Below are 19,817 nucleotides of genomic sequence, written 5' to 3'. Positions count from 1 at the left end.
AAATAAAGCTCTCCTCCAAAGTTTTATACCATATAATCAAAAGCTAGGCATGATGGCACATACCTAGAATCCCAGCTACTCAGGCAGGTGAGACAGGAAGATTACAAGTTCAAGCCCAGCCTAGGCTGCAAAGCAAGACTCCATCACCAAAAAAATAAATAAAAAGTAACTGCAAACTGTATAGTTTTTAACCATAGTAAACAGACTAATACTAAAACCAAAATATTTTATCCATGCACTCTTAACTAGATACTGCATATTTAGATGGTAGCAAGAGACAAAGGTGAAAATCAGCTCAGAAAGCAACAGTATGGATGGAATACGCACTCTTACAGCCTGCGTCCTACATAACCTTTTGAATGCATGACCTTTAAGTTGCTGAAGGTTGCCTCAGAATTTGGCTCAGTTTGATGGAAACATCTGTTCCCCTTGCAGGTATACTGTAAGGACTTTTTCTCAGTTGGATTCAGAACACAGCAAGCAAGCCCTTGTCTTTCCAATCACACAGACCCCAACACTTGTAAATCAAGTTCTGGGAGGACAACAGCAGGTCCACACTCCGTCACCCTTTCGCAGCCAGCGAGGCCAACTGACTGCTGTGAGATCTGCTCTTATCATGTCATCAAATCAGAACACGTTGAGATGAGGGACTGTGAGAGGCATCTGCAGAATTCCCAAAATGTAGTGACTTTGGAACATTGACAGATGCATCTGTCATTTTATACCTTCAACTAACCTGATGTCCACTGGCCCGACACAGTAAAGCTGTCCAAGATCGATTCTAATTCTTTCACATTATTTTCACATGTCTCTACTAGGAAGGCCTGGTGCTTCTTAGCCTTTAAGAAAAGAAGTGCACATAATAAGGTCACACATTATAAAGGCTTCAGACTTTAATGTAAACCTATAGATCATAATCAAACATAAGATATTAATTACTCCATTCAAATCTACTGTTAATGAATCCTCTGCCTTAATCACACCTTTTACTTGGCTTAATGTAACACTGGGATGTAATTTACTAAGGGTGGAGTGCCTCATACTACTCTAAGTATTCTGCACATGGTAATCTCTTTATGCTCACAATAAGGCTATGATAAAAAGATAAGCATTTTTCAGATAAGAAAACAGATAAATTCAGGAATACTTTAAAAACTCATGCTTGCAGTAATGTGGCAAATTGCCAAATGGCAGTCCAAAGTGAATATAGTTAGGACCAATTAGAAGCAAGGGCAGAAGTCAAGTGAAGGTAGTTTAGCCATGGGCATTAGCAGAGAAAAGGGGGAAAGACTCTCAGAAGATGGAAGGGCCACCTTGATAACACTGCACTGACTTAGACCACTACACTAACTGGGTTTCATTGGATTGGATGGTGACAGGGAAGTATTCAAATGAAGGGAACAGTCAAGAGTAATCCCATGGCTTCAAACTGAAGGAAGTTGATAGATTTCAGCAGCTCAATAAGAATAGAGGCAGAGAAAGTCTTACTTTGTTATTTTTTTCACTTGCTTGCTTAGTTTTAGTAGGAAGTATGAATCATTAATTCTATTTCAATCATATCCCACTGAAGATGCACAAGATATTCCTAGCACGGGTACAACATCTAGAAAATATCAGATCCTAAGTAAATACTAAAAAGAGAAAATAACAAAATAGAAAAATATGGCAGTAGCTGAACATACCGCTGCAAACCCAGAAAAAATGTCAGGTGTAAGAATGGTCTAGAGATACTGCCTAAACCTCCTGAAGAGTGTTTGAAGGGAACAGAAAAGGAGTCTACTACAAAGTCTTAAGAACTACAGCATTTCTTTTAAAAAAGAAATTATTTATGAAAACCAAAAAAAGGAGGCAAAAAAGACAAAACGGTACGATGTAATGAAAAACAGGCATGAGAACATTTGAAGCAGGAAGTTTTCAATTCTAGCCAAAGTCACAGAAAAGCAGGAAAAACGATTACTCAAAAGTGTTCGCTGGGCGTGGAAGCCACTGGTAACTCTGGTGAGATCTGCTTCACTGTCATACAGTTTTAACACAAACCAGAACGGGATGAGAAAGTAAGCACTTTCTCCCCGCGAAACAAGTGAAAGATGGGCAAATGGAAACCTGAAGTTCAGACAAGCTCTGCTCGGCAAGAAGGGAGGAAGGAATAAAGGGGCAGTAGTTGGAAAACAGAGAGAGGTCAGAAAAAGTTGTGTTTTTTAATATGTGAGATACTTAAACTTGTCTAAAAGCTGAGGAGATAGATCAGCTTATAGATACAAAAGAAATAGGAGAAAGATACTACAAAATTGCATCTTTTAAATACAGCAGTGCCCCTGATTTGCACAGAAATGTTCCAAGATCCTCAGTGGATACCTGAAAGCACAGATAGTACTCAATTCCTTTGGTCACTCTACTTCTGAGATCCTTTATTCCTGCGTCTACTTCAAAGAGACTAAGCTCCTTAGGAGGAGGAAAAAAATGTTATCCTCACCTGTGTATAACTAGTACCCAGACAATACCTGGCATCTAAAATTATGAGTTAGAATACAAGTCATCAGCTGAAGACTGTTAAACTAATTAGGATTCTTCAACACACAGACTTTAAATAGGAGAAGGACGCTTTTGGATTGGGTGTTTTATTCTGTTTTTCAGTATTGAGGAATAACTGAGCTGCATTCCAGCCCTTTTTTTTTCTTTTTGATTTTGAGACAGGGTCTCATTAAACTGCCTCAGACTTGCCATCCTCCTCTCTCAGCCTCCTGAGTACATGCAATCACAGGCTTGTGCCACCAACAGGCTGACGGAAACTCTTGGGCATGTATGATACGGAAAGATTTCTAAGTTATATTGTCATTACAGCACTCTTACATCGCTGGGATAAATTCTACTTGATTATATTTTTATATCTTACTAAAAATTCACTTTGCTAGTATGTCAAGAAGTTTAGCACCTGCATTCAAAAGGGATACACTGGCCTGCAGCTTGGGGTTTTTGTTTTTGTTTTGCAGTGTCTCAGGTCTGGGAGGCAGCTATGCTCAGCATTATACCGCCAATGCAGCCCCGTCTGGTTTTGGAGTCAGGGTGATACTAACACACTTGCAGAATGAGCTGTCAGGTGTCACCTTCTCTTCTTTTTTGAAGGAATTTGCGAACAATTTCTGTCAACTCTTCCTAAACAGTGAGTATCATGAAGCAGCCCAGTCCTATGTTTTTCCTTGTGGGAAGTTTTGTGATGATTATTTCAATGACTTTACTTGATTTTCTATGTAACGAATTTTGGTAATTTATCTTTTTAGAAACCTGTCATTTCACCTAAATACTCTAACCTGTTGGCATACAATTATCCACAGCACTCTCATGTAATTCTGTACCGTCAGTAGTCATACTCCATCTTCCGTTCGTGATTTCAGTAATTTGAATTGTCCCTTTTTCTAGATTATCTTTTCGAAGAACCCAGGTTTGGACTCATTGATTTCCTAGTTTCATTAGAGAATAAAGCTTCTCCCTCTTTCTTTAACTCTTTATTTCTTGTGTCATTGTTCTCTGGTGCATTGGCTTGTGGGTGGCAGGCATTTTGTTAAGTTGCCAAGGCTGTTAAGTTGCGGTCCTCCTGCTTCACCCTGTCAGAGTGCTGGGATTACAGACCTGTGCCAACACGCTCAGCTTCCTGTTTATGGTTTGTTTTTAATTGATTTGTTTGGGGGCTAGATTTTTCAAGTTTTTGAAGATGAAATGTTAGGTTATTAAAGGCTTTTCTTTTCTTAAATATAGGTGATTGACTACAGCTCTCAGTTTCCCTCCTAAGCACTGTTATCAGCTGCATCTCAGAAAGTTTGGCAGGTTCTGTTCTCATTTTCATTCATCTCAGTGTGTTCTAATTCCTTTGTGATTTCTTTTGAACCAATTGGTTATTTTGGAGTATATTCACATTTAACTCACATTTTTAAATTTTCTTCATTGATTTCTAATTTAATTCCGCTGGTCAGAGAAGATACTTTGTATGATTTCACTCCTTTTAAATTTATTGAAGCTTGTTTTACAGCCTAGAGTAATGGGTATGCATAAGAAATGCTTCATGTGCTCTTGAGAAAATGTATATTCTGCTACTGGTGAGTGTGGTGTTCTATAGCTATCCAGAAAGTCCTGTTTGTTTACAGCATTATTAAATCTTCTATTTATTTGCTGATATTCTTCCTAGTTGTTTTCCCGACTATTGAAAGTGGGGTACTGAAGCCCCCAAGTACTATTATTGTCTACTTTTCCAGTGATTTGTATCAGATTTTGCTTCACATACTTTGGACCTCTGTTGTAAAGTGTATATATGTTTGTAATTGTTAGCTCTCCCTAGTGAGTGACTAAGATATCCCTCTTTAACTCTAATAACACTTTATTTCCAAAGCCTATTTTGTCTGATATCATTTAACCCAGTTATTTTTATTTGTTGTATGCATATATATTTGTTCCATTTCCTGTTATTCTGATATATATATGCTATCTTTAAGACTTATCAAAATCTTTGCATTGATAAAAAGTATTAGCAAATGACAAACAGATTCAGAGGAATAATATCACTAACGGTCACATGATTATGAGATAGGGCAGGGACTAAAATCCAATTCAAACTATGTCCAAAATATATGTTCTTTCTAATATGTCATGCTGAGACTAAGTCCCCCTCAAATGAAGGTATGAACATTTATAGAAGCATAAGTGTAGAAACCAAACAAATTGCATACATGGAGTAAGCTTAAAATTTCAATTCAATTCCTATGTAAGCAATAATTCTCTTTCAAGGGCTCAACTCTGACTAAAATATGAGCTAAAATTTCAATGCTATTACAATTTAAATCAAATTAGCAAGAAAATATAAAATATTTAAAAGAGAAAAAAAAGATTTGATCACTGGTCAGACTTTTAAAGAGGCTAGCTCTACCTGAAAATCACTGCTTTTTAACTAATAATATTATAATTTTCTCAGCATTCTGCAGAGATATCCAGCTTGTGGTCCAGTACACAGAACAGTAATTTTGCTTGTACTTAATAGTTATGTATTTTGTTTGGATTTAATAATTATGTCCACAGTTGACTTTTTTTTCCAGTGTGGGAACTAATCCAGGATCTTCACACTGAGCTACGTTCCAGCCCTTTTTACAAACATATTTTCATTTTGAGACAGAGTCTCACTAAGTCCCTAAATGCTGAAGGTAGGCCCAAACTTGCCATCCGCCTCCTACATTAGCATCCCAGAGCACTGGGACTACAGGTACATGACACCACGCTCTGCTGTTGTTTGGTTGGGTTGGTTGGTTGGTTGGTTGGCTGGTTGGTTGGTTTTTTGAGACTCCATAATTCAGGTTGGCCTTGAATAAACTATGTAGCCCAGGCTGGCCTCAAACTTACAGGTACCTTCCTGCGTTAGCCTCCCAAGTGCTGACTTATAGGTGTGTGCCACCACATCCGGCTTTATATTTGACAAATTTTCTAAGTTGTTCTGAATTTACAAATGAAGGTTTCACTTTTCATTCATATAGTAAAAGTGTTTAAACTGTTTTTAGTGCTAGACTGTGCTTATATTTAAATTTGTTCCAAAGCTATGAGTCCTCTTAATAGCCATTTAACATGTAAAGAATTCTACAATGAAAATAGAATTTATCAGTTAAATAAATAAAACACTGAACTGAAAACAAAGTGCTATTCAAAGATAAAAATGTGTTTCTAACATTTTATCATATAATCTGAAGAATAATCAGTTTAGGTTAAAGGTTAAATTATTAATTCAAGAAATTTTCTAATTCTAAACATTTCTAATTTCTAATTCTAGAAATTTAAAAAACAGAATTGTAGGCTAAAAGGACTTTTTTGCCTTGAACATAATTCACATAAAGAGTTAACTTGCAAATAAGTCCCTTACTACTGTGCTAGCTAGTGAGATGATGTTTAGATGACACCTACTGATTATTCACCCTGAACTTAGGGCTACTTTAGATACTCGATAAATCTACAATCACTGTGCAGACAGAAGACTAACAATATTCAAATATTAAAAGACAGGTCAGGAAACTGTTGACTGCCAGAAAACTGAGATGTCCAATAAAATACTTTTATTTCCACCTTCGTATAGTACATCTCTCAATCTATTAAGCAGAATGCATTTCTGGCTTAATATAATATGTCATGTTTTAATCTTTATTAAGCCAGTAGAGTACTTTAAATGAAATTGGCATTTCAGACTGACTGAACTTTGAAAAGAATTATACATTATGCTTATAATTTCTGGACATTTTTAATTCAAATAAGCATTCACATTTTTAATTTGTATATATGTTAGGCCACTATGAAGAAATTCATAACTTAAATGCGTTGTGAAGTAAAAGCATTAGAACCTATAAACAACATCACATACGTCTGCTCCCGTAGCTCTCCTTTTCCACGTCTTGTGCCTAGTTACCACACATGCTCAGTGCATTTAAAGGGACAGGAGAGTTTGCTGAGCTGACCTGTACCTGATCTAGTTAGTTTTCATAATCGTCACCATCTGCAGCATTTCCTTGATCCCAACAGTGACAGCCAGTACGTCTCAGTTCTCTCTCCCTGCTCGTCCACGCTGCTTCCATACACACAAGCACTCACGGACCCCACACTGGTTCTCACACACTGAAACGCCCCCTCCCTCGCTTGGCTTTAACAATTTGTTCATTTTTCAGCACATGCAGCCTTCCAATCTGAATGCGAGTCTTAACACATAAATACACACACACACACACATTTTATTCCTTATTTAAAATACTTTAATTCTCCAAAATTTACTAATTTATATGGAAATAAATTTCAAAAAGCTTCAATAAAAAAGCTTTAAGCCCACACCATAAATTTAGGGAGCCAGCCCCATACAATGAACACTTAAACTCATAGTATAAAAATTTAAGGGCCACTAAGACTAAAAGTAATGTTTATATCAGCAAAAACAATGCTGACCTGTGAATATACATACTATTATTCTTAGTGACAAACAAGAATGAACACTTATTTAGCAAAAATTAAGAACAGAACCTTTATTAGCCCGTTAGCTTTGAACACATCCTACAAGATGACAAACATGTCCTAAAGCAACCTAAAAGAACATCTGAAGCAAAAATATTACCAAGAAACATTACCTTCACCACAACGTACAACAAATTTCAAAATCCTATCCAGTACTAGCAATCATTATTATTATATACAATCAGGTAGGCCCCCAAAGTATAGGAAAACATATACACTTGACCATTTTCAATCAGAAGTGCTTCAGAGAATAAAACATTCTTTGAGCAAAACCTCTTGACAACCAGAATTCCCTTTCCAATATACAGTCTCTCTTAGAGCGGTAACTAAATATTATTGAGTGGCAGAAAAGCAAATCTCAAGAAATGATGGACTTAAGAAAATTTCATTGAAGCACAAAGCAAGTCCTAATAATACCATTTTGAAAATGAAAGCTCCCCTGCTTTAAAAGAAGCAGGTATCAAAACACACAGTGATGTCCAAAAGACCCATCTGACCCACTGAACCTCATAAGCCTGTCTGCTAAGCAACTTACACTAGAAATTCAGTTTCATCTGGTAGCTGAGCGAATAATTATCAAATTCACAGATTTTGAAATTAAAAGCTCAATTTTTAGTAAAACCTTTCAAAGTCAAAATTCTGTCATTTCACGTTCTGTATTCTCTTGTTCATGTGAAAATGAAAATAATTTTGTTAAGTCCTTAGGTGTTCTAGGTTGGAATTCCATTAATTCTCTGCCATTGAAGATAATAACAGTTATCATTAATTTATTAATCATATCATTTAAATCCAGACATTAGACAGAAAGAATTTTATTACAATCAAAGTCAACTGGGTTTATATTGCTAAATATCTCAAAGGATTTTTGACTTTAACAAGTTTGGACTTTTCCAAAATTATGTTCCATATGTTGTACCTCCTGAAGCTGTGCAGCAATCACTTTCCGACTAGTTTCTTAACAGCTTGTGTATACAGATGAGCTTTAAAGGCCCTTTCAGCTCTGAAAGTCTATGCTGTACCAAATTATACAAGTGTCATTTTTTAAGATTCAAATTTTCCTGAAGCCTATGAATCTTATTAACAACACCCTGATATCAACAGAAAATGCATGAGGAAAGTGGCTTTTCCTCTTCCAAGGCAACAGAGAAAATAAAACCCAGACTTGAAAAATGGACCTGAACATGACCTAAACTAGAAAACAAGCTATTAGCTCAAAGGGAGAGAAAAATTACCTGTAGGTAAATAACTGTCTGAACTGACACACTAGAATACATAAGATCATGGGATATCATGAAAACAATTTCATTTACAAAATGAAAAAAATAAAGGCAAAAAATCAAAAGGTAGATGCTGCTTCATATGTCATTTCTCTGCACTCAACAAAAATTAATTCAAAACATCAGCTAGACTTCAAGGGTATAGCACAAGGACAATTTCCCGTCAATGGGTTTAAATGTTTAAGTTGATAGATACTTCTTTAGAAGGGGTGGTTGTTGCTGTTTTGGAGTTCCTGAGGTTTGTCTGTCTGTTTGGCAGTACTGGGTATTCAGTTCAGCACTCTACTACTGAACTAAGTCCCCAGCCCTTTTTCACTTTTTGCTTTCAGACAAAGTCTTGCTAAGTTTACCAGATTGGCCTTGAACTTGCAATCCTACCTCAGCCTCCAGAATGCTAGGTTTACAGGTAAAATGCTACCACATCCAATTTCAAAAATTTTTAGCTGGGAGCAAGAGCTCACATCCATGATCCAAGCTACTCAGGAGGCTGAGGCAGGAGAATAGCAAGTTCAAGGCCAGCCTGGGTAACCTAGAAAAACTCTAACCTAAAAAGCCTGGGATGTAGCTCAGTAGTAGAACACTCCTGGGTTCAATTCCTAGTATCACCAAAAAAAAGAAAATTTTAAAACCATTTTTCCCTAAAGGACACTAACCTATTCGAGGAAAAAAAAATCAATAAAGGAATATATAAAAGAAAAAATGTAATTACAAAAAACAATAATTTTATAAAAGGAAAACTATACTATTTAAATTAATAAATAGTATTTGCATTCAATAAATTTTCATTAAATAATTTTTAAATTTCATATACAGTCAGGGAAAGAAATAAAGACAATATTACTAGTAAGAATAAAACATAAAACAATCAAAGAGAAAAGCAAATAAAAAGAAAGATGGGAGACAAAGATAGGATTTTAAAAGAGGAAAAAATTAGAAACATATTAATTACTTTGAACCACATAAGCTATACATTACTTAGTCATTACCTGAATAGTTTTTTAACACCCTATTAACTCTTCAGCAAGAAACTTTTGTTCAAAGATCTGTAACTGCTTTTAGCAATCCATCAAATTTTGAAGAAACAAAAGTCTACAATTGTCACAACTGTTACCAAACCAACAGCACTTATGGGATGTGTGTCAAGCAAACAAAGGTTGCTGGTGAGCTGCAACCTGCCTCATTTTAGACCATCAACCAAACTGTAAGAACATTCAAAAACACCTATCGGCCATAAGTTCAAAAAAAAACACCTATCGACCATAAGTTCAAAAAAAAAACACCTATCGGCCATAAGTTCAAAAAAAAAACCACCTATCGGCCATAAGTTCAAAAAAAAAACACCTATCGGCCATAAGTTCAAAAAAAAAACACCTATCGGCCATAAGTTCAAAAAAAAACACCTATCGGCCATAAGTTCAAAAAAAACACCTATCGGCCATAAGTTCAAAAAAAAAAACACCTATCGGCCATAAGTTCCATTTTTTTAACCATCAAACACCCTATGTAGGGGCTGGGGATTTAGCTCAGTGGCAAAAGCACCTGCCTGGCAAGCGCAAGGTCGTGAGTTCGATTCCCAGTACCGGAAAAAATAAAATAAAATAAAATAAATTAAAAAAAAAACACCCTATGTTCAGTGGTAAATTCAGTCAGTCTCATTTTTTTTTTGCATCTACTCACTGGAATTGTAGAAGGCCAGAATTAGAAGAATTAATGCAACTTACACTGGTGATGACGTCTTAACTAATGCACACTCAGTTAGAACTCTGGGTCATTTTCCAAACTACCAGGAACAAAGTCTGATAAGCAAGCATGCCAAATCCAGTACTCAGGTTAATGACCTGGACACATTTTACTCTACCACTGACTCTTCTTCCTGAGCCCAGAGTTAAGAGGTAGGACAGACACTGGGGTTACAGCTCAGTGGTAAAAAGCTTGCCTAGCATACACATGACCCTGGGCTTAATCTCCATTACAGAAAAATAAAAATAAAAAGGGAAAGGACGGCCTAATAAATTTGGGGTAACACATAACAGTGAATAAACACTGGAGTATACAGAGAGAGCTCCTACTAAAAACGCCACACTCAAAATACCCAAATCACAACTGAACCACAGAGCAAGCAATGATATCAATTTCAAAATCAGAACACACTGGACATCTTGAGGTAGAGACTATGTATAATAAGGAATCTTTGAAAATGCTGCAGAATTTCAATTTAATCCCATGATTACCTTTCTATCTGGGAAGCACTTATTTGGTCATCAAATCACAGTATAATCCTGAGTATTCACCTTTTCTGAGAAGGAAACACAATATTCATTTTCCTCAATAATTGAAATCATTAAGAGTCATGGGGCACAGCTGAAAGTGTGAGGAAGGTATGTGTGTGGGGAACAAGATAAGGTAACAAGGTATTCCTATCACATTTACGTCACCCTGTTGGGATTCCCAACAGACAGCAGAGTAGGAGTACTCGGCATCAACCAAAGAAAGCTATTCAGCAAAATTTTATTGAGGTAAGAGCTGTACTGCACTATAGTGAAACCTGGGTAAGCAAAATGAATTATGCTTACTTCGATGCATTCACACTCCCTTGGGAGAGATAATACACAGCAGATTTTGGTGACTTATGATAAAGTTGCTAAACTAAGTATTACAAATACAGCTGGGGAAGAGAAGAATTCTGACTTAAGGTAGGTGGTAATATAATGAAAATATTAGAGCTGGCTATTACAGAATAAACAGGAATTTGTTAATGGAAAAGAAAAGAAGGAGCATTTTAGTGGTATATGGGTCAAAATAATCATAGCCTGAACAAGGTATGAAAGTATATGTTTAAAAAGCCAGGAGCACTCACATGTGACTAATCCAAGACAAATAATGGCCAAAGGCAAAAGAAACAGCTGAAAAAAGTTAGCATGGAGCCAAAATGAAAAAGAGCATAATGTGACAAGCTGGACTCTATTCTGAAAACAAGAGACACTGAGAGTTTTTAAATAAGGGGAGCTGACAAGGACAGACCAATATAAAAAATAAAAAAAAAGTTGCTGGTGATGTGAAAGCTAGATTACTGGGGAATGGAGACAGAATGATCAGTTATAGAATGATTACAAAATGAACTCTTTGAAACATCCGAGTCTGATTATAAAGCCTCATTCCCTCTACTTAGGTAATATTGTTTTATGCACTTTAAATAAAAAGAAAATAACCCTGGATACATTTTAAAATATTTTATAACTCAGAATTTTTACTAATTCAGTTAGTTTCCACAAGTATCCAAATCAGAAAGGTTTTATTTGGTATATTTTACTTGATGTAGTTAGCATTTCCAGTTTAGAAATTTTATGCCAATGTCACTAAAATTACTTTCATACTAGTATCTCACGGTACACAGTGAGGGGAGTGGGAAATCTGATACACATCAAATATGACCCAATAAAGTAACTGCCATAGGGTTTTCTTTTTTATCCTTACCATTACAAGTTCTTCCTGTAATTCACTGCAACTTTTTTCATTATACTGAAGTCTCTTTGAAAGGTCCATAATTACTTTCTTCTGTTCCTCGATCTCTTCATTTAGTTTCTTGTTTTTGGAGAAATACTCTCTTTCCAACCTGAAAAGTTAAAGTGTCAGAGCAGGTCTTTCAAATATGCTTTTTATCAATTTCTGTGATACCTCTTTAACACAAACAGTTAATGTACTATATGTTTTCTCACACCAAAAGGCTTTTTAAAGCCCACCTTTCTTTTTTTCCCAAATTAAAAGAGTTTAAAGCAATAATACTTCCCTTTTGATAGCAGGTATTTATACTATGTCCAAGGTTACAAACCAAATAGATTTAGTTAGTGTTGATGCGGTCTCCCCGTTATTTTTGATGAACAAAATCCGCCTACCACAGTTCAGTTAGGTCAGAAACTGCCTCAAGACTGAGAAAATAGTTCTAATAAACCATTTCAGAACATGCAATGATAGAAATGGAGCAACTATTTTATTTCTGAGTGTCCATGCAAGTAGAACTGGTGTGATAGCATGAAAAATCCAAAAGGAAGAATATTCAAAAATCACTCATGTCCAGTTTGAAAACACATGAATTTCTTTTCAAAGGATCTGTCTTCCTATTTAAATGTTTCTCAGGTTGGCATTTGTTTTGGTTTGTGTTTGGGTGTGCCCCCAAAGCCTCATGCAGTCATGGTGCAGGCTTCTGGAGTTTACAATTGATTCGTGGTCCAGCGTTGGAATTATGGATATGCTACACCTGCCCTGGGGCAGGTAGTTTGCATACAGTGTAAGCAAGGGAAAGAGGATGCTTGCCACCCTTTTGCTCCTGTTGCTTTTGCTGTTTTCCACCACCATGAACTGTTACCCTCTGCCATGTGCCACTCTGCCTTGGAACCAGCTGGGTACAGACTGAAACCTCCACAAACTGTGAGCTAAATAAACTTTTCCTTCCTTAATTTTGGGTGTCAGGTATTTTGTCTTAGCAACAAGAGAAAAGTAACCAAGAAAGCATTAAACTGTATTGATATTCTTACATAGACATATGATGAAAGGCAGTTTGGAAGTATTACTTCTAGATAAGTACTTCTAATTCAAATTAAAGTGTTGTCACGAGTTTTAATCTGTGGCCTTCCTGATAAAAGTAGTAAATCCATTTCCTCTAATTTTTAAGCTGTAATTCAAGGAAACAGAGTGATTCCACATAACCGAATCCATACTACATTCAAGCTATAATCAAATAAGAAGCTAATTTTTGAGTGATATATGACCTTACTGTGAACAGACAACATACTCTTCTCCAGGGTTGAAAAGAGACAATTCTAGTGATACCTATTTTGTATATTCTCTTTTCTATCAAGGTAAATTAGCTACATGTGTAGAAGAACTGGATCTAGTGATATAAATCTTTCAGAAAGTACCAGGAAGGAATAAAAATGGATCAAAGTAGAGAAAAGGTAAGAAAATCAGAAAATAAATCCAGGAGTCTCAACATATAAATAAGTTTTTAAAAATGGAAATCAACAACACAGTAATATAAAAGAATTTTCCAAAAATAAGTATCTAAAATAGAAAGAGTTCAGTAAGTACCCCATAAAGTGAAAGAAAAACAGCTTCAGCTGGGCCCATCATCACAAAATTTCAGAACACTAGAACAAAGAGAAGATTCTGCAGTGTCCACAGAGTATGGAAATACACATATGTTGTTATTTTATCTTGTATTATAATCCAACATCATTAAACCATTTTACACATTTGTTTATGATTTCAGAGCTGGTGGACACTATATAAGTGTCCAGAGAAAACCAAGGACTATATACAAAATATCAGCAACCAAATGACTTTAGACTTCCTAAACACTAGAAACGAATGAATGTCCAGCTGAACTATGGAAAGTTAAATAAAATGTTCCATTAAAAAAAATAATAATAATGTAGTGACTGGTAATCACATAAACACATGATAATGACTAAGCACCGGCTAATACCACGAAACCAATTCAACTTATGAGGCAATCATTATTCTTTCATTTGTTGACACAGGAAATCTTTATGTAGCTGCTCTTACGTGGCACTACTCTTCACGATGCATGAATAAAGTTCCTTTCCATATAAGACAGACAATGCACAACATAGATTACAATAAAATATACTATAAAGTTACAAAAAATAAAGTACTCTGGACCTGCAAAGCAAACTCTATTGAAAGAACAGAAAGAGAAAAGAATTAATTGAATCCTGTTTGGGAGACACATATAATGCAGATATAAGTAATTGCAAGGCAAGGGATTAAAAAAATAACACATAAGGTGTTAGATTAAATGAAATGCTATATATGTAGTAAGCCACAATGCATGTCAACTACTAGTAGTAGTATTGCTACTATTATTACTTCTGTAGTTCAAGAAAATCTGAAACAATTTCCACATGTGGCCTAGAAATCAAGGTTTTTAAAGATTGTGCATTGCACTAATAAATATATTGCAGCCAGCTGCAGTGGCACCCACCTCTAGTCCAGTCCCAGCTATGCAGGAGACTGAGGTGGGAGGATCACTTGAGCCCAAGAGTTTAAGACCAGCCTGAGCAACATAGCAAGACCTTGTCTCAAATAAATAAATGAATAAACAAAATGCAAAACACATTTATATATTTACTTTCTAGCAACTGCATCCCTGGGACTCTTGGAATACTTCACAATCCAAAAAGCATTACCAAATTTTCTGTACTAGGAAGTATAGCCATGTTTTATGAAACTCTGTACCCCCAATCTACCACTAACATTAATGAGAGCTACAGCTAAAGTACTTTTCTCTCATTGCTGAGACAAAAGACCCGACCTCCAAAGTTAAAGAAGAAAAAGTTCATTTAGCTCACAGTTTGTGGAGGTTTCAGTCCATAATCAGCTGGCTCCAAAGGAGGGTGGCATGGCACAGGGGCAACAGCTCAAGGCAGCAGAAGACAGCCAAAACAGCAAGAGCAAAAGTAGGGCAAGCAAGCCTCTTTTCCTCCCTTATATTCTACACAGGTTCTCCAAACTAGAATGGGTCCTTTGCACCCACAACACCTCCGTGCCCTTCTCTTGCACAGGATCAGAATGTTTACAAAGTGAGGACCCTGGCCCCCTGCTGAGTCCCTTAGTTAAGCCTCTAAACTTCTCAAGTTGACACAATGTATCAACCATTACATTATCCTTATTCTTTTTATTTCTTTCTCTTGTCTAATTGATCTGGCTAAAGTTTCCAGAACTATATTGAGTAAGAGTGGTGATAGTGGACATCCTTGCCTTGTTCCTGATTTTAGAGTGAAAGCTTTCAGTATTTGTCCCTTTAGTATGGTGCTGGCTGTTGCTTTGTCATAGATCACTTTTATCAGACTGAGATAAAGACCATCTATGCCAATTTTCTGTGGAGTTTTTATCATGAATGAGTGCTGGACTTTGTCAAATGTTTTTTCTGCATCTGTTGAGATGACCATACGATTTTTGTCCTCAGCTCTGTAATATAGTGTATTACATTTATTGATTTACATAAATAGTAGAAGGATTCTACATCAACCAAAGAAATCTATTCAGCAAAAGTTTACTGAGGTAAAAACTGTACTATAGTGAAACCTGGGTAAGTAAATGAATTATGTTTACTTTGATGCATTCACACTCTCTTGGGAGAGAGAATACACATCAGATTTTGCTGAGTGCTATGATTGGTCACTCCGACAGTAGGACAAGATCACAGAAAAAGGCAATGGGTGTTTTAATGACAGCAGAGAGCACTGTAGTTATGTACACAGTGAAGAAAGCAAATCTAATCTAATCTCAGTACCAGGCCACCTGAACCCTGATCCCCCACATCTATCCTAGTCCTGACTTCACCTAAGCCTCTAAGTCTGAATGGCCCAGGACAATGGCATTAGCCACACAGAGCCACTGGGCAGCCAAAATGGGGCCAGCCCCAAGGGGAAGGTGTAGAAAGTAAAACACACACATTTCAAACACTTAGGAAGAGAAAAACCAGTGGAAAACATCTCAAATGTTACATCACCTGCATGCCGAAGTGGCGATATATTGACACATATGGAGTTAAATAAAGTATTACATATGCATACTTAAATAGCTTTCAGAAAACATTCGTAATAATTCAAAGAATTTCAGGGAAGTACTTACACATTTAGTTTTGCGAAGCCTTCTTGTGCGTTTTGCTTTTCTCTCTCATAAGCACTTTCAACTTCCTTGAATTCATTCTTGATCATTTCCAAATCAGCAACAGCTTCTGCTTGGCTAGCCTTTTCTACTTGCAAAGCTCCTTCAAGGTCTCGAATCCGTAACTACCGGATGACAAAGAAGTAATTAAAACAAACTAAGAAATGCTAGACTTTTGAAATCCAAAGTATTTTTCCTCACTTATGAAAAACATTATTATATGAATACCTTTATAGGCTTACAAAATTTGACAGATTTGTTATCCCTCGAGATTTCTTAATGTAGAAGAATGAATTCATTATCAACCAACACTCTTAGACTGACACATTTCAGGCTAAGTGATCTGAAACCTTGGACTTGCTTCAATATGACCTAGACGTGAGAGAGTACAGGGGGCCACAGATAAAGCACAATTGGTCTGAGGTAGGTGTTAAACTGAGTCAGAGAACTACAGACACTAAGTCTAACAGGGCACTCCAAATCCAGCAGAGACCAGAGGGCAGACTGAATCCCCCATCTAACAGTAGGAGCAAGTAACCACTTGGCTTGAATGGTAACCAGATTCTGGGGAAAACAGAGGGGCCTCTGGTACACAGAGGGCACCTCAAGAACCCATAGATCCTAGCCAGATGTGATGATCCACACCTGCACTTGGAAGGCTGAGGCAGGAGGATCACTACAAGTTCAAGGCCAACCTCAACTACATATTGAGACTATCTCAAAAATCTAAACAAGGCCAAGTATAGCAGGGGCCTTGAGGCAGGAGGATCACCACGAATGAGTTCCAGGCCAGCCTGGGCCTCACACAGTGAGATCAAGGTTAGACAAAAACCAAACAAACAAACAAACAAAATTCAAACAAAACATAGGCCCTAAAGCTAGGCATAGAAAATCATGACTCACTGGACCCAAGCGACTGCAGACCTTGGAAGAAAACAAGCATTCAATAACACACGGGCTTTTTCTTTGACTCAATCCATTTTTGGTTTGCTATTTTGTATTATTTTTATCTTTCCTTCAGATTTGTGGGGGCTTAGAGGGTTTTCTTCCTCTTTTTTTCCTTTCAGTTTCTTTTCTCTTTTCCCATCTTTGCTCTCTGCTTTGCTTCTTCTCCTCCTTCTTGTTCATTGTTTCCTACTACTGCTCTCCAGGACCACTGACTTCTTTTTAATCCTCCACAGGTCCTTTCCTCAAATCTCAATGATGAATTTTTCAAATTTTGCTTTTTCATTTCTTGGTTCCCCAAATCATCTAATTTTCCTAGTATAACCACTAAGGCTCACGAATCTGTAGCTAGCTGGCTAACTCTATGCTGCTGCTGGGAACACTGCTCTATTGCTAGTAGAGGCAAGGTGGTTTCATTTAGTAGATATTTACCATGGGTCAAAGTAGGACAAATTTGGCTTGTCTTCAGGGTCATACTATAATTATAGATCTCTCTTCTAAGATTAAGGGTGTACTTTATTAATAGTTCCCTACATCTTATCAATATTCGGTCTCTATGTGATTCTATAATTGATGCTGGTGGTGTTAATATAGCCAAGGTGTCACAGCTGTCACTACTAGTTGGTGTTCATGGGATGCAGTATCTGGATTGCCTTGGGGTCATCCACAACACTGTGGCCCATTCCTGGAAAATAGGGTAAGGGGCCAAATATGCTATAACCTCCCATCTTGAGTAAGCAGAGGTGATGGAACCAGAGACAGAGGCAAAATAACTATGCAAAGGTACATCACTGAAAAACGGGTATTAACTAAAGAGGTCTTCAAACTAGGAAAAGGCTTTCTCCTACAGTCACCGTGAAGCCTCCACAGGAAAAAGACCAACGAACAAAACGAGAAACGTGAAAATACGAACCCCAAAAAGTCTCCAAAAGGGCTGGGGATTTATCTCAGCAGCACAGCGCCTGCCTGGCAAGCGCAAGGTCGTGAGTTCGATTGCTGGTACCGAAGAAAAACAAAAACAAAACAAAGTCTCCAAAAACTCCCAAATCCTCCAAAGCTAATCTCTGAGGGGTCAAAGAGGAGGGAACCAAGAGCCACACACATGAATTATTCAAAATGGGAATATATACAAATTACCAAAATTGAGCCAAGATTTTAAAACCCTGAATAATCCAGTTATGGCAATGAAATTGAAGCAATAATAAAAGACCTACCAACTGATAAAAGCCCAAGTTCGAATGGATTCACTGTTGAATTATACAAAAACTTCAGGGCACATGTAACACCAGTACTTCACAAACTTTTTAAACAAGTTAGAAGGGAAAGAGCAGTCTCAAAGTCATTCTTGGAAGTTACAGTTACCCTAACTCCAAAACCAGAAAAAGACCCAATCAAAAAAGGGAACTACAGACCAATTTCTTTAATGACTATGAATATAAAAATCCTCAACAAGATACGGGCCAATAGACTGCAATAAATCATCAGAAAGATCATATACCATGATCAAGCAGGCTTAATTCCAGGACATACACAAATCAACAAATGTAATCCATCGAATAAACAGAAGAAAGGACAAAAATCACAAGGTCATCTCAATAGATGAAGAAAAAACTTTTAAAAAATCCAGCACCTTTTCATGATGAAAACACTGGAGAAAATAGATACAAAAGGACCGTATCTCAATCTGATAAAAGCCAATTGTGAGAAACCAACTCCCAACACCATATTCAATGAGAAAACACCAAAAGCTTCCCTCTAAAATCAGGAACAAGACAAAGACGTCTGCTATCACCACTCCAGTTCAACAAAATACTCAAAGCATTATCAAGAACAAGCAGGCAAGAAGAAGAAAAGGGATGTGTACAGGATAAGAAGTTAAGTTATCATTATCTGCAGATGACCTGATCCTCTATACACTCACTGAGTGACTTGTTTATAACAGTGATCCGCAAACTTTCTGTAAAAAGCCAAAGAGTAAACAATCTAGGTTTTGCACACTTTGACTTGACAAGCAGCTACAGACAAGTAAACAAAGGGGCACGGCTGTGCTTCAATAAAGCTCTATGCAAATGGGCTGCAGGTCCACAGGCAGTAGTTTGCTAGTTAATATTCTGTGTGCTCTGTTCTCTTAGAAATGATTTCTCATTTTCTCAGACCTAGAGAAAAGGACACTTTCCTTAGGATGCCTCCATTCAATTCTCCTCCTAGATTTAACCCTCTCTTTGCTGTGATTCCATAGTATCATAGTATTCTGTAATTCTATCTACGCATCAATATACTCATATAACTATGTAGATGTACAAATACACACCATCTCTGATGATGGAGTATAAGCTTCCAAGGGAACTCATTTACCTTTATACCTTCAACTCTGACTACTGCTGGTGACATCCAGAGGATATGCACTCAGTAAATGAGGTGCATATTTTTCAAGTGTTCTCAAAAAGAAATTAATTCCATGGCTGCTGATAAAGAGAACACTTTGCTCAGCAAATTTTTCTGCAAAGGGCCAGATGGTAAATATTTCATGCTTCACAGTGTGCTCTAACTTGGATATGGGATGCTTCCTCAGATCCAAGGGTTAAAGGCTTGGTGCTCAGGATGGCTCTACTCAGAGGTGCCAAGGACCCTCAGGAAGAGGGCCTTCTGGGAGGTGCTTGGGTTACTGGGGGCCAGCTTTTGAAGAGGGCCATGGGCCCCACTCCCTCCTCCGCAGGCTCTGCTTTCTCTCTCAAGTGAGCAGCTGGCTGCACCACACGCCCCTACCACGATGTGCTGCCTCACCAGAGGCCCAGAGAGATGAGGCCACTGGATCGTGAGCGGGGAGCTCCAAACAAGGAGCCAAAATGATCCTGTGGCCTTTTACGTTGGTTGTCTCAGATA

General features: G+C 37.2%; 1 protein-coding gene across 1 annotated transcript in view; it reads right to left on the bottom strand.

Annotated features, from left to right (window-relative positions):
* Nucleotides 1-19,817, bottom strand: part of Ccdc171 (coiled-coil domain containing 171) — a gene marked incomplete at its 5' end in the record, with an annotated part of 359,501 nt that overhangs the window by 280,685 nt on the left and 58,999 nt on the right. Inside the window, 3 exon segments of the mRNA XM_013516391.1 lie at nucleotides 737-839; nucleotides 11,775-11,913; nucleotides 15,954-16,114. Of these exon segments, the coding sequence (XP_013371845.1) occupies nucleotides 737-839; nucleotides 11,775-11,913; nucleotides 15,954-16,114 (403 nt within the window).

Source organism: Chinchilla lanigera, unplaced genomic scaffold (assembly GCF_000276665.1).
Source record: "Chinchilla lanigera isolate Chin_1 unplaced genomic scaffold, ChiLan1.0 scaffold00033, whole genome shotgun sequence".
Lineage (NCBI taxonomy): Eukaryota > Metazoa > Chordata > Mammalia > Rodentia > Chinchillidae > Chinchilla > Chinchilla lanigera.
Note: the sequence above shows the minus strand (reverse complement) of the source record. Positions and strands in the feature narration are given on the sequence as shown.